Source organism: Mesocricetus auratus, unplaced genomic scaffold (genome assembly GCF_017639785.1).
Source record: "Mesocricetus auratus isolate SY011 unplaced genomic scaffold, BCM_Maur_2.0 Super-Scaffold_100013, whole genome shotgun sequence".
Taxonomy (NCBI): Eukaryota; Metazoa; Chordata; class Mammalia; order Rodentia; family Cricetidae; genus Mesocricetus; species Mesocricetus auratus.
Genome location: NW_024429196.1, coordinates 80,679,002 through 80,691,036, shown reverse-complemented (window position 1 = coordinate 80,691,036; position 12,035 = coordinate 80,679,002). Strand labels below are relative to the sequence as shown.

Below are 12,035 nucleotides of genomic sequence, written 5' to 3'. Positions count from 1 at the left end.
CTAAATCAGCACCACATTGAGGGAACCAGCAAGAATGATCAGGAGCAGCATTGCTGGAGACAGCCTGTGGGGGAGGTGGACGGGAGGGAAGGAGCCCAGAGACAAGATCCGCCCTACACTTGGTCCGTGTACTCGTTCCAGGGGAAACGAAAAACCCAACAGCCAGAAAGCCCTGAAGCATATGCCAAGCCTCTTTTTTACTTGAATGGCCTCAGCCCAAGCTTTGGAAACCCACAGAAAGAACCAGGCCAAAACGGTAAGTGGGGCAAACAGAAAAGCTGGGGCGGGCAGGCCTCTCTTCAGCTTGGGTAATTATAACCGATATTAGAACAAAGGGGCCGGTGGGACACAAAACAAGCTAGGACAGCCACAGACGGAGGATGATTCCGAAACCGATTCATCTTGTCTAGCTGAAAACAAGGGAAAGCCATGACCCAAAGTGGGGGCTGTGTGACTTGGGCTCCTCCTTCCTGACTGGATTGAGCTCTTCACTGGTGCTGACTGTTGTTAATAATCTGGAAACCCAGGCCCAGGGACCACCAGCCTGTCAGAGAGCATGCACACACAGCCAATGCAAGGGACCGTGCTGCCCCTGAGACATGAGTGTGGTGGAGAGCTGAGCTCCTAATGTGCGCTTAGGCGGCAGGAGGCCTTTGTCCTCAGTTTCAGGGTGTGCTTTAAGAGGAAGAAAAGCTGGAGGAGGAGGAGGAGGAGGACTTTAGAACTGAAACTCACTTGTGGGTATGAAGGCTTCCCATGACTTCCTCCCTGTTGCTAAGAAGCCCAGCCCCTGGGGGTTGATAACAGGAATCAAGGGCAGTGTGGGGGGGGGGGGTCAGGAACCCTGAAGAGTGGGTAGCACGTGAAGAGCACCTTTAGCTGACCACCTATGAGGAAATGAAAGGGAAGAGTCAGACTGCAGCCCTGCTCTGCCAGAAGATGGAGCCCAGAGCAGGGAGGCACACCCACCAGAGCCACCCAAAGATGGAGATGAGAGCTGGGTGATCCTGTCAGCAGCGCAGCCCATGTCCATGAAAGGAGAGCTCCACCTCGGGCAAGCAGACCTTTGATCCCCTGAAAGACTCTTCTGTCTGTCTGTCCATCTGTCTGTCTCTATCATCTATCTATCTATCTATCTATCTTTATCTCATCTCTCCTCCTTTCTTTCTTTCTCTCTTCTCTCTCTCTCTCTCTCTCTCTCTCTCTCTCTCTCTCTCTCTCTCTCTCTCTCTCTCTCTTTCTTTTTACGAACACTAATTTAACATCTGCTCCATGATGGACTGACCACTTGCCATTGGATAACCTCTCATGGAGCTAATCCCTGGAGATGATTCTCCTCCTCTTAGGAAACAAATGCCTACTAAGAGAAGCAGAATCATCCTCTCCGGGGATAAGCTCCCCAGTAGGTTATCCAATGGCAAGTGGTCAGCCCTAAACATGTAGGCACACAAGTAACTCTAAATGGGTCCAGCATATTTTGCATTTATATATACACACCTGTGTGTTCCAGCTCTGACTCAAAACACCGCCTAAGAATCCAGGCGCTACTGAACCAATGTAGGCAGAAGCCACGCCGAAAGTGCGAGCTGATCCCGGAACCCCAAACTGCGGTCCTCATGCCTCAGGGGAAGTGAGCACACTATGAAGAGGTGAAGCTGTAGCAGCAGCCCTAGGGCAGGACAGCCTGTGGCTGGGACAGCAGAGCCAACCGGAGAAACTGGGAGAACCAGCAAGAAGCAGTTCCACGGTGTTCCCTTCAGCTCAGACGTGCAACTTGAAAGAGAAGCTAACCAAGACAGGAGACAGTCAAGCCTGGCCATGTGGGTGTCTAAGAGGAAGATGTGAAGAGGTCACGGGCCCCTGCGGCTCCAGGAAAGGGGACAGCTGTTTGTACCCCAAGATTCCCAAACCTCAGAGGCTGTACCTTTCTTGGATATAAGCAAAGGGTCCTCATAATCAAAGTCAACATGTCACATGGGGCCCACATCACACTAGACAGCAGAACGGGAGACAATGACAGAGCCTTCAAATTGCACATCCCAGAGCTCAGACACACGTGGGCCATCCAAGAATCAAGCCGTCCACACAAGGAAGTAAAGGAACACTTTTCAGCCAGCGTGGCAAGAAGAAAGAACGCTTAAGAAACATACATGCAGGTTTTTTTTTTTCTCAAGAGCACACCTAAGTGGAAAGCCATCTACTGTACATGACTCAATCTATTGTGAAAGGCTCAGGCTGCTGCCAAATGCTCTTGACTTCTCTGCTCTTGCCTAATAACAGATATCTAAGTGGTAGGGTATCAGAAGAGCTCTCAAAATTGCCTTGGCAAACAAAAGCAAAGGTTCAAAAGGTCGTAGGATCTCAATCTCAGGGAGGAGCAAACACGTGTGCCAGCAGGAGAGGCCACGGGGGAAGTCTCGGAGTTCCTCTGTGTCACGGGCACCATGGGAGAAGCCACAAGCATCCCGCTCCATCAGTTCCAAGTCCAGTTTACCACTGTGCCTAGAAGCATCAATTTATTCTCCGTCTTTGTCTCTTGAAACACGTTTCCCATTCTGGGCGAGCCAGACAGATGTCTGTGCGCCAGGCCAGCGTGTGACGATGGAGTGCACAGTTCCTGCACTGATGTCACCTCTGGGCTTGGCTCAGGGGTAAACGGCCGGCTGAGCCATGACCTTATGGGAGGCGTCCAACACACAAACATGTGAATACAACTTGACCCCAGAACTCACTACTTGCCCAGACTCAAAGAGCCAAAAGGAACTGCTGTTCACCAAGGGAGGAGTTTCAGAATGTCAAACAATGTTGTCCGAAGACCCAGGTGCAATAGTGTGCATGGGTTTAATACCACTGTACAACATGTACAAACATGGTTAGCACAATAATTCCTACACTGGGTGCTTTTTTTTTTTACTATGACTAAAGAAACCATTGAGAAAGACACCCCTACCAAACTCTGGCCTCACACACATATGCTGTCACCCACACATGTGTTCCCACACAAATAGGAACATATACACATATGCACACCACAAACACAAAATTTCTAAATATAATAAATAAAATGTAACCATTTAAATGAAAAAAGATCATTATTTTCATGACCTGCAATTGGAATGGAATCACACTCATACATACATACAAATACATGGACAGGGACACGCACATGCATGCACATGTACACACACACACACTCACACACACAGGGGGCTAAATATAACTTAGCATTTCGTGTGTCTAGAGACCATGAGTCCAAAATCAGCACTTGTCTCCACTTCTCCCTTGCTCTGGAGGTGTTCCAAGCCCCACTTGGCTTGTGAATGCATCTCTCCAACGTCCTATCTGCTGGCGCCCTCCTTGTATCTCAAGTCTGCCCAGGATCTTCTCGGAATGCCATCAACCACATTGGATTACTGCCCTGCTCCACTTCGGTGTGACCTCCTAAGAACTAACCACACTGGAAACCACCCCTCCCCCCAATAAAGTTGCTTTCCGACAAACTGTCTATTAGGAATTACAGCATATTTGGATGTGGGGCATAACCCAACCTTTAACAGCTTCTCAAAAGACAGAGCCCAGAGCAGTCACGGCATCAACATCAGAATGTGTTAAAAGTGTTTGCATACATCATGCATGGAGCCCTAGGATGGACCCCGAGCCCAACAGAAAGCCAGACGCAGTGATGCAGGCACGTGATCCCAACAGGTGAGAATTTTAACTCATTGTACCTACATATCAACTCAAAGCTGCTGCCTGGGAGAAACAACACCATGTCTCAAAGATAACTAATTACTAATGTTTTTTTCCAGAGTCTCCCTATGTGGCCTTGGCAGTCCTGGAACTCACTATGTAGTCCAGGCTGGCCACAAACTCACTTAGATCTGCCTGCCTCTGTTTCCCAGGTGCTGGCATTAAAGGAGTATGCACATGCCCAGCTAATTAAGTCTTGGGCCCTATGAAGACACTCCAGAAAAGTCCGTCTTCTGTAACCGTTTCAGGAGACTCTGACGACACTAATATTTGGGAACTGTTTCCATGTACCGTCTATGTTTCCTAGTGCTCACCCTGTGTCGTGTGTTCCTGGGAAAATACGGAGCCTCCAGGACTTTCCATCTTCACATTTACCTAAAGTGGCTTATACTGTGGCAGACAGTCCCTGATGCTACTGCTCACATGAAAAGGCCACAGGTGGTTTTCCAGTGTTGTTTAATCTGCTTATGAATACCTTAAACTGACTGCATTGCCCACATTAAAAATCCTAGATTAGACAAGGAAGGAAGGAGGAAGGAAGGAAGGACGGGAGGAAGGAAGGAATGAGGAAGGAAGTAAGGGAGGGAGGAAGGAAAGAAGGAAGGAAGGAAGGGAGGAAAGAAGAAAGGAAGGGAGGAAAGAAGACCTGGCCAACCTGTATCCTAAATTCCAATATGAACAATCAACCTTTGGGGTTTGTCACTTTAAACTACAGTAGAAAGATGGCCTTGAGGGCCCCAGCCACAGTCTCCACCATTCCCAGGAATCTCTCTAACATTGAGGTGTGGTGGTGCCAGGGATACTTATTTCCATGGTCAGATGGACCCTGATAATATTTGGGCTTGAGTCCGCCTGTGCAGTCCCTCGGGGTCAAAAGGGAGATGGAGGAAAAACAAACTGTGTTACCCACAGGCCACACTGCTTACGAATGCAGTCTCTGACTGACACCACCGTGGCATCTGCACTTGTATTAGAAGTGTCGACCAGAACCCCTTGTATTCCCTATGGTGCTCCACGCGGGTGGCTGAGCCTTTAGAAGGCGGTGATTAGTGAAGGAACTGAGGTACTACAGCCCACATCCCCTGCCCACTCTCTGTCTACTTCCTGGCCACCATGAAGGGAACAGGTCCGCTCCAACACACCCTCGCCACCACATCACGCCACCTACGCCTACTCCGGTCGCCACATGACAAGGCCAAGCAGCCACAGACTTTTAAAAAGGCTCTGAAACTGTGAATCAAAATGAAACGTCCTCCCCTTTAGGCGTTCTGTCACATCCGCGGGAAGTGAAGCCACAGGGTCACTGCTAAGTTCTCGAAGTTTGGCTTCCCACCGCTCAAGGGGGGGTTAACAAGGTGAGTTACAAAATGACTCAAGCACGCATCAGAGTTTCGCAGTGGCTTCTGCTGTGCAGTGAGGTAGGTGGGCAGAAGAGATCTTTGTCTCGGCAGAACAATGACGGTGTGTGTGTGGGGGGGTGAAGTCGTGATTGGGGGATGTCACCTGGGCCGCCTTCGTGTTTATTCTGTGCTCGGCTGCAACAGAAGCCATCCTACCATGGAGCAAGCAGCAAGAGGGCAAGTTATTAACTCAAAGTTACTTCTCAGGGTTGCAAATGACATAAGGGCAGAGCCTGGCCTAGGATCTGACTACTGTGCACACACACGCGCACACACACACACACACACACACACACACACACACACACACACACACACACACACACACACTGCACGGACCACACACACACACACAAATATCTTCTCTGAGGTCAGCAGAGTTACCTTCTCAGACCCCCTGCAGGGTGATTCCAGTAGCATCTCCTACTCAAGGAAGCATTGGTTACTTTTTTTCTACCTGGGCCTTCAATTAATTGGATGAGGCTCACCCACCCTATGGGTTGCTGGCAGCTTCACTGGGTCTAGCCAATTCACATGCTAGTCTCATGCAAAACCACCCAGAGCTTTTAACCAAATGTCTGAGCAGCCATAGGGCTCGGTTGTCGGTGACACATATCATAACCACCAAAACTGCACGCAATAATTTGCGGGTGAAGAGGAGGGAACATCAGCCCCAGGAGCTGCGGAATCTACGAAGATGCTCCTGACCCTCTGTGAGGAAAAGAGCCAGCCTTAGAACGCTTCTGCCCACTTCCAACCTCCTGCCTGTCCCCTTGAACTTCCTTGTGTTGTATTCAAGGTCACAGCACAGTCAGCAACATAACCCTGCAAGCTGCTAGGCACCTAACCACATGCCTGCAATTAAAAACATAAACACTGCTGGCGTTGGGGCTGGCAGGGCAACGGGGAGTTACTATCTACTGCTGCAAGGGCTGAAAAGTGAAACTTTACACTTTGGAAACAAGCCTGCTGCGGGTTGCCTGTGGGGTTCCCACATGCCTCAGCAACCCCACTCCTAAGTGCTTACCCAGAAGATGTGGAGACTCGTGCTCACATGGGTCAGTGAGTGCAGGGGACAGCATCACTCCTGATTGTGAAATAGTAGAGGCAGCCCACGTGTCCACTGGATTGTGGAAAAGTAAACAAGTACTCCATCCAGGTGATGGAGTGCTGGTAGGCAGTTTTAAAAGGAACAGAGCACGCGCAAGCCTCACACTGAGTTAGGGAAGCTGGTCTCAGAGTTTACACATTGTATCATTCTATTGATACAACATTTCGGAGTTAGGGCATGGAGACAGCTGATTGTAAAATAATCCACAGGATACTGGGGTTTCTAGGGATGTGGGGAGGGCTGTGGGGGCTTTCCTGAATCATGATCTGGGAAGTCACCAGACTGTGCTTGTTAAGGTTACCATAGTCAGCCAACCTTCCTCCAGCAATGTTCACTGTAGAAAAATAACTTTTAAAAAAATCAAAAGGCTAAAGGGGTCGTGTGGCATCCCGCGTATGGATGTCAGAGTGGGTGGGCACATCAGAACCCAGGAACTTCCCAGGGAATAGATGGGACTTGTCACCACAGGGGACCAACTACCTAGGACCAGTTGTCAGGCATGAGCTCAACCCATCCCTCTTCCCTCAGATGGCCATCCAAATGCCTACAGGAAGACTCTCCAAAGATTCTGACTGGCTTCTTCCTCTCTCCTGACTAGATGATGGGCTGCTGGAGTCTGTCACAGTGCATCCCCCACCCAGCACTTGCAAGGCAGGGATCCAGGAAAAGGAGGGGCAGGAGGTGGGAACCAGGAAACAGCTCAGAACAACGGCTTGTCAACCAACACTGGATGGGCAGGATGGGAAAAACCAGCAGCGTGCCTCGGGCGTCCTGTAATCACATCTCGGGGCTCAGCTTCAACTTCCCCCACTCCTGTAATTAGCCCTGCCGGCTCCACAGTTAAAAGTGGGGTGTGTGTGTGTGTGTGTGTGTGTGTGAAAGATCAAGAGGAAGGAGAGGAGGAGAATGGAGGGAGACAGGCAGAGGAACAGGGAAGACAACGGGGGGGGGCCTGCATGAAGCTTTAGGAGAACTCCCCCAAGAAATGTGCTGATGGCAAACAGAGTTGAACCTCAGAAAAGAGATGAGCCCCCAAGATCTGCGGGCTCTGCTTGCAAATCGAGTGTCATTTTTTTTTAAAGGGAGGCAACTGTTACTCACTAAGGCCCAGGCAGGCGGCTCAGGACGGCTCTCAACAATGTTCGAGTTGGGGTAAGCACGTCTTGTGTGTCCCTCGGTCCCTCGTATCTCCTCCCCCCCCACCACCCGCCCTTCACCCACACATGTCTCTTCCAGACACCACCACGGGACACTCACAGCTCCAGGATCAGAATGACGTCTGTCTTGTTTTCGTAGACCTCATGCAGGGTGATGACGTTTGGGTGCCGGATCTCCTTCAGGATGCCGACCTCCCGCTCGATGTCCTCACGGCTCACGCCCCGACGGCTGGACTTGGTCCTCCTTTTCTTGATGAACTTGGCCGCATACTGAAGACCGGTGCTTTTCTCGCGGCATTTCTTCACTACCGCGAACTGTCCGCTGGCAGAGAAAGATGGGGACAGTGTTTAGGGTTCACTGAAGGCGGGGTCTGAGCATGGCGGCGGCGGCGGGGGTGGGGGGGTGGCAAGACTGTGACCAGGGAAGCTCAAACGGTTGGCAATCGACAAAAGACGCAGGCATTTCGCTCGACTGTGCATGGTGCAGCTTTATGGAGCCCGTTCCTTCTGAATGATGTCATAAGGAATAAAACACATTTGGGTAGCCAGCCAGCCCCGTCTATACCCTTCTCCTCCCATCTCAGGCACTCGTGTCTGACCTGTTTCAACAAACCCTTCCTCAGCGTGTCTAGACATAGAACCAGCAAGGGGAAGGGAGGGGGGGCAGGTGGAGAGCATGCACCCTGGTCGGCACAGAACACGCAAAGCTCTGTCTTCAGAGAGATAACTTCTAGCATCCGTATTAAACACTGCAACACCCAGAGGAACAAGGCCCACGGTACCTTGTCATTTCTTGGCTCCTGTCTTCCTCCTCCACCTCTAACATTCCCTTTCCAGGGATTTCTGCGGTTCTGGGATGCTGACTACACACACACACACACACACACACACAAAAACACTGGATTATGTGATGTAGACTCAGCCAACCAATGCCGTGTATTGTTCTGGCTCCAGATGTAGACTTGACCTATGGAAGGCCTTCCAGACAATGGGGAGGTAGTCTTTGTTAGGCTCTTTCCATGAACACTGAACTATATATAACCCCGGAATGGGATCGTTAGGGGAACAGCTTACGGTTTAAGGGCAACCACTGCAAAGGGGTTCTTGTGGAGGGAAAGGAACCAGGTCTGTGGGGACACTCTACAGGGTGGCTGAATTAACTCCAGACTAGAACTATGTGACTGGACTTTTCGGCTACTTGAGCCTTGCACTAAAGGCAGATAGACCTGAGCTGTTTTTTTTTCTTGCAGAGGGAAGCATCATTGGTGCCACAGAACCCAGAACCAGAATCTCCTTCCCACATATGGAAACGATCAGAAAGGCCAGCACAGAGTAACGTATTTGAGACAGCAAGAGGACCTGCAGGAGTTAGACGAAGAGCAGTTAGCTCCCTGGGAGACAATGAAATGCAGGAAGAACCTTCCGGATCAATCCCCACCCTCTCCCTCCCCCCCGTTGACAAAGGAAGGGTCCATCACAGGCTCCGTACATTTCTGGGTGCCCGGTGAAGAATGGCTATGTAAGGAAGTATCATAAATACGACTGCTTTATTCTCTCAGATGAGACAAAACAGGGGAGGGGGCAAATGGAGGATAATATTCTGATATCCACGAGTGAACACCTCACTACACAAACATCTGCCTTAGCAGCAGAAGGCACTTCAAACATACGCACGCACACATGCACACACGCACGCACGTAAGCACGCACACATGCACACACATGTACACACACCATTTTTGTTGCAACTTATGCATAATCAGGTAATTCCCACTTCCCCCTCCTGCAGCAGAACAGAGGGGCAGACACAACAGAAAGCCAGGATTGGCTGCTGTGAACTTGCTGGCTTACAGTTGGGGGAATGGATGTGACTATCTCAATCACTGCACAGTTTTCCTGGGAATCCAACCCTGCCCCCTGCTGCAGGGTGGGGGAGGGCAGAGAGGAGCCTCCAGAGCCTGAACAAGGAGCAGGTCTACAGCAGCCTTCGAGTCCACAGAAGAAGTGCTAAGTGGCCCTCACCTCGCAGAGACCAAGCACGTGAGAGGACCCAGCATGGACAGGGCCAGCGAGGACAACCAAGGACTGAGCCAGACCGCCAGAGGCTGGGCTGTGCATACCTCACACATGGGTGCAACAGCTTGGCTCCAGGTTCCAGGCCCACCCTGGAATGACTCAAGAACTTTTTACCACAGTGAGTAAAGGCACTAATTAAAAATGACAAAAACAGAGAACTTCCAGCAAAGGAGACACGCACCGCAAGTAGAAAATTAGGCAGGCTCAGAGTCTCCTGAGCGTGGCCATGTATCTTCTTGCTGTCACAAGGTAAACAACCAGTGCATTCCCGCTAGAGCCCAAGTGCCAGGGAGGGTTTGAGCATGCCCAACAGTACCATGAGCAGAACGTGCAGGGCTCATCACCTCCTCGGACAATGACGGCACCACCCAACAGAGTGAGGGAACAAAGGGCTGGCGGTTAGGACAGGCCCTGAGCTTGCCATGCAGAGTCAGGACAGGGGCCCAGAAGGTTCCTAAGAAACACCCTTCACCCATGCCTGTGCTACTCCTCTGAAAACACCTTTCCTTGCTTCCCTCTGTCTCCCTTGGCAGTCTGTCCTGACCTTCCTGGAGTCCTGATTATTGCGCCCATCCCTTGTGTAGGACTCGTTATTTTCTGACTGCTTCTCCCCTACCCTAGCCTTGCCAGGGCTGTGAAACGCCTGAGGACCAAGGGCTCCAGCCTCCCCTGCCTATCGTCCCCCACACACTGCAGACTGCCCCCCAGGGATGGTGCACGGCGCAGCGCTGGTTTGCAATGCTGGCATCCTAAGCACCAGAACTTCGGATGGAGGACACTGTCACAAGTCCATGCAACTGTGCAGCAGCTACAAACACAAGCTGTTAACACAGACTCCCAATGCCACCAAGTGGCTGTAACCATCACACTATCAAGGAGGATTCCTGAAGTAGTAGACGGGTGTGTTAATCTGCTCTCCGTCACTACAACAAGACGCCTGACGCAAGCTGCAGAGAGTAAAGGCTTGCCTCATTATCCCAGAGGTCCTAGTCTGTTACCAACTGGCCTCGTTGCTTTGAAGTCAGCTGTACGGCGCCACAACGTGGTGGGGGCACGCGGCAGACCAAAACCTTTCACCTTGGGGACCAGGAACAAAGAGAGTGAGGAGGCGGCCAGTGTCTCATAACCACATTCCCCAGCATGCACCCAATGGCCCAAACACCCATCCTGAGGTCCCCCCTCTTAGAGGTTCAGCCACCTCTGGTGAGTTCCAGCCAGGGACATGCCTCTCACACATGGGCCACTCGAATACCCAAACTGGAGCAAGGGCAAGCTGCCCTTACGTGAAGTGCTAAGGGACACAGTGATTAGAAGGACCCTGAGACACAGCACAGGAAGTCCTCAGCGACTGCTATTACCCATGTGCAGAAGCTGAAATTATTTTCATCACACTGTCTGCTTTTATACCAGCGTGATGGGGTATTACCCTCAAAATATCACACTTCTCATCGATGTCCGCCCTTGAGGGATGACAGTAGCATGGACAAACAGGACCACAGGACATCTGTGTTGATGGGTGTGGCCGCTGGCTCCCACCCTCACTCACCTATTTTCTCCGCCCTTTCTCACTGTCCCCGCCCAGGGTGTGTCGCTGCTACAATGGTAAACTACAAGGCTGCAGCCTTGGAAGTTCCCGGCCACAAGCTGTACACAGTCCTGGCAGATGTGTACCCTGGGTCACACCCATGGCCCTGGTCATCTCCGCAGGAGCCTCTCCCCTCAGGCAGACAGCACACATAGCCGGATGCCTGGCTGAAAGAACTTCCCTGGATTAGTTACCTTATGGCTGCTATGATAAAACAACAACTTAGTTGGGAGGCGTGGCAGCCGGAGCAGGAAGGTAAGTGACACACCTCCAACCACACGCACAAAGCCGATTCAGCAATCTGGGAAGTAGTGTGAGGCCATGAGCATCAGAGCCTGGCCCCACAGAGACATACTTCCTCCAGCAGGAGCCTCTAAACCTGCTGAAACAGCTCCACAACCAGGGAACCGAGAGTCCAAATGCCTGAGCCTGTGCGGTATTCCCGTGTAGATACCAGATCCCAGATCATTGCAGGAAGTGCTGCAGAGACTTCCTGCAACACTAGGCTATTGGCTAACTGCTACTAGGTCCTTTTTCTTCCGTGGCAACCAGAGCTGGACAGTGGCTTTCCTATCATCCGCTTTCCACCCTGGACTTGACTTTGAAGATGATTCTTCCCTGGTAGCCCAACCTCCAATAACAAATGAAAGGGGGTGGGGTTATACAAATACTTCTACCCCGAGGGTGCTAGCAAAATGACATGATCCCATCCAGAGACTGAGCTCAGACCAGGTTAAGTGTCCATTCTGTTCTGCTACCAACGCCGAATTCCGACATGGAAGGCTGCACTGCAATTGCTGTTAGTCCAGAAAAAGCTTGGGTGTGGAGCAGTCTAGTTTCTGTGCAAGGAAAGAACCTGTACCTGATACTGAATTTTCATGAGGTACTGTGATACATCCTACCACTTACAGATACTGCACTATGAAGTCTTCTGCTAAAACACACTTGTAACTGCC

General features: G+C 51.0%; 1 protein-coding gene across 1 annotated transcript in view; it reads right to left on the bottom strand.

Moving 5' to 3' along the window:
• The window catches only part of Dapk1 (death associated protein kinase 1), a 147,996-nt gene that overhangs the window by 59,411 nt on the left and 76,550 nt on the right, over positions 1-12,035 (bottom strand). Inside the window, 1 exon segment of the mRNA XM_005078422.4 lies at positions 7,519-7,740. Within this exon segment, the coding sequence (XP_005078479.1) occupies positions 7,519-7,740 (222 nt within the window).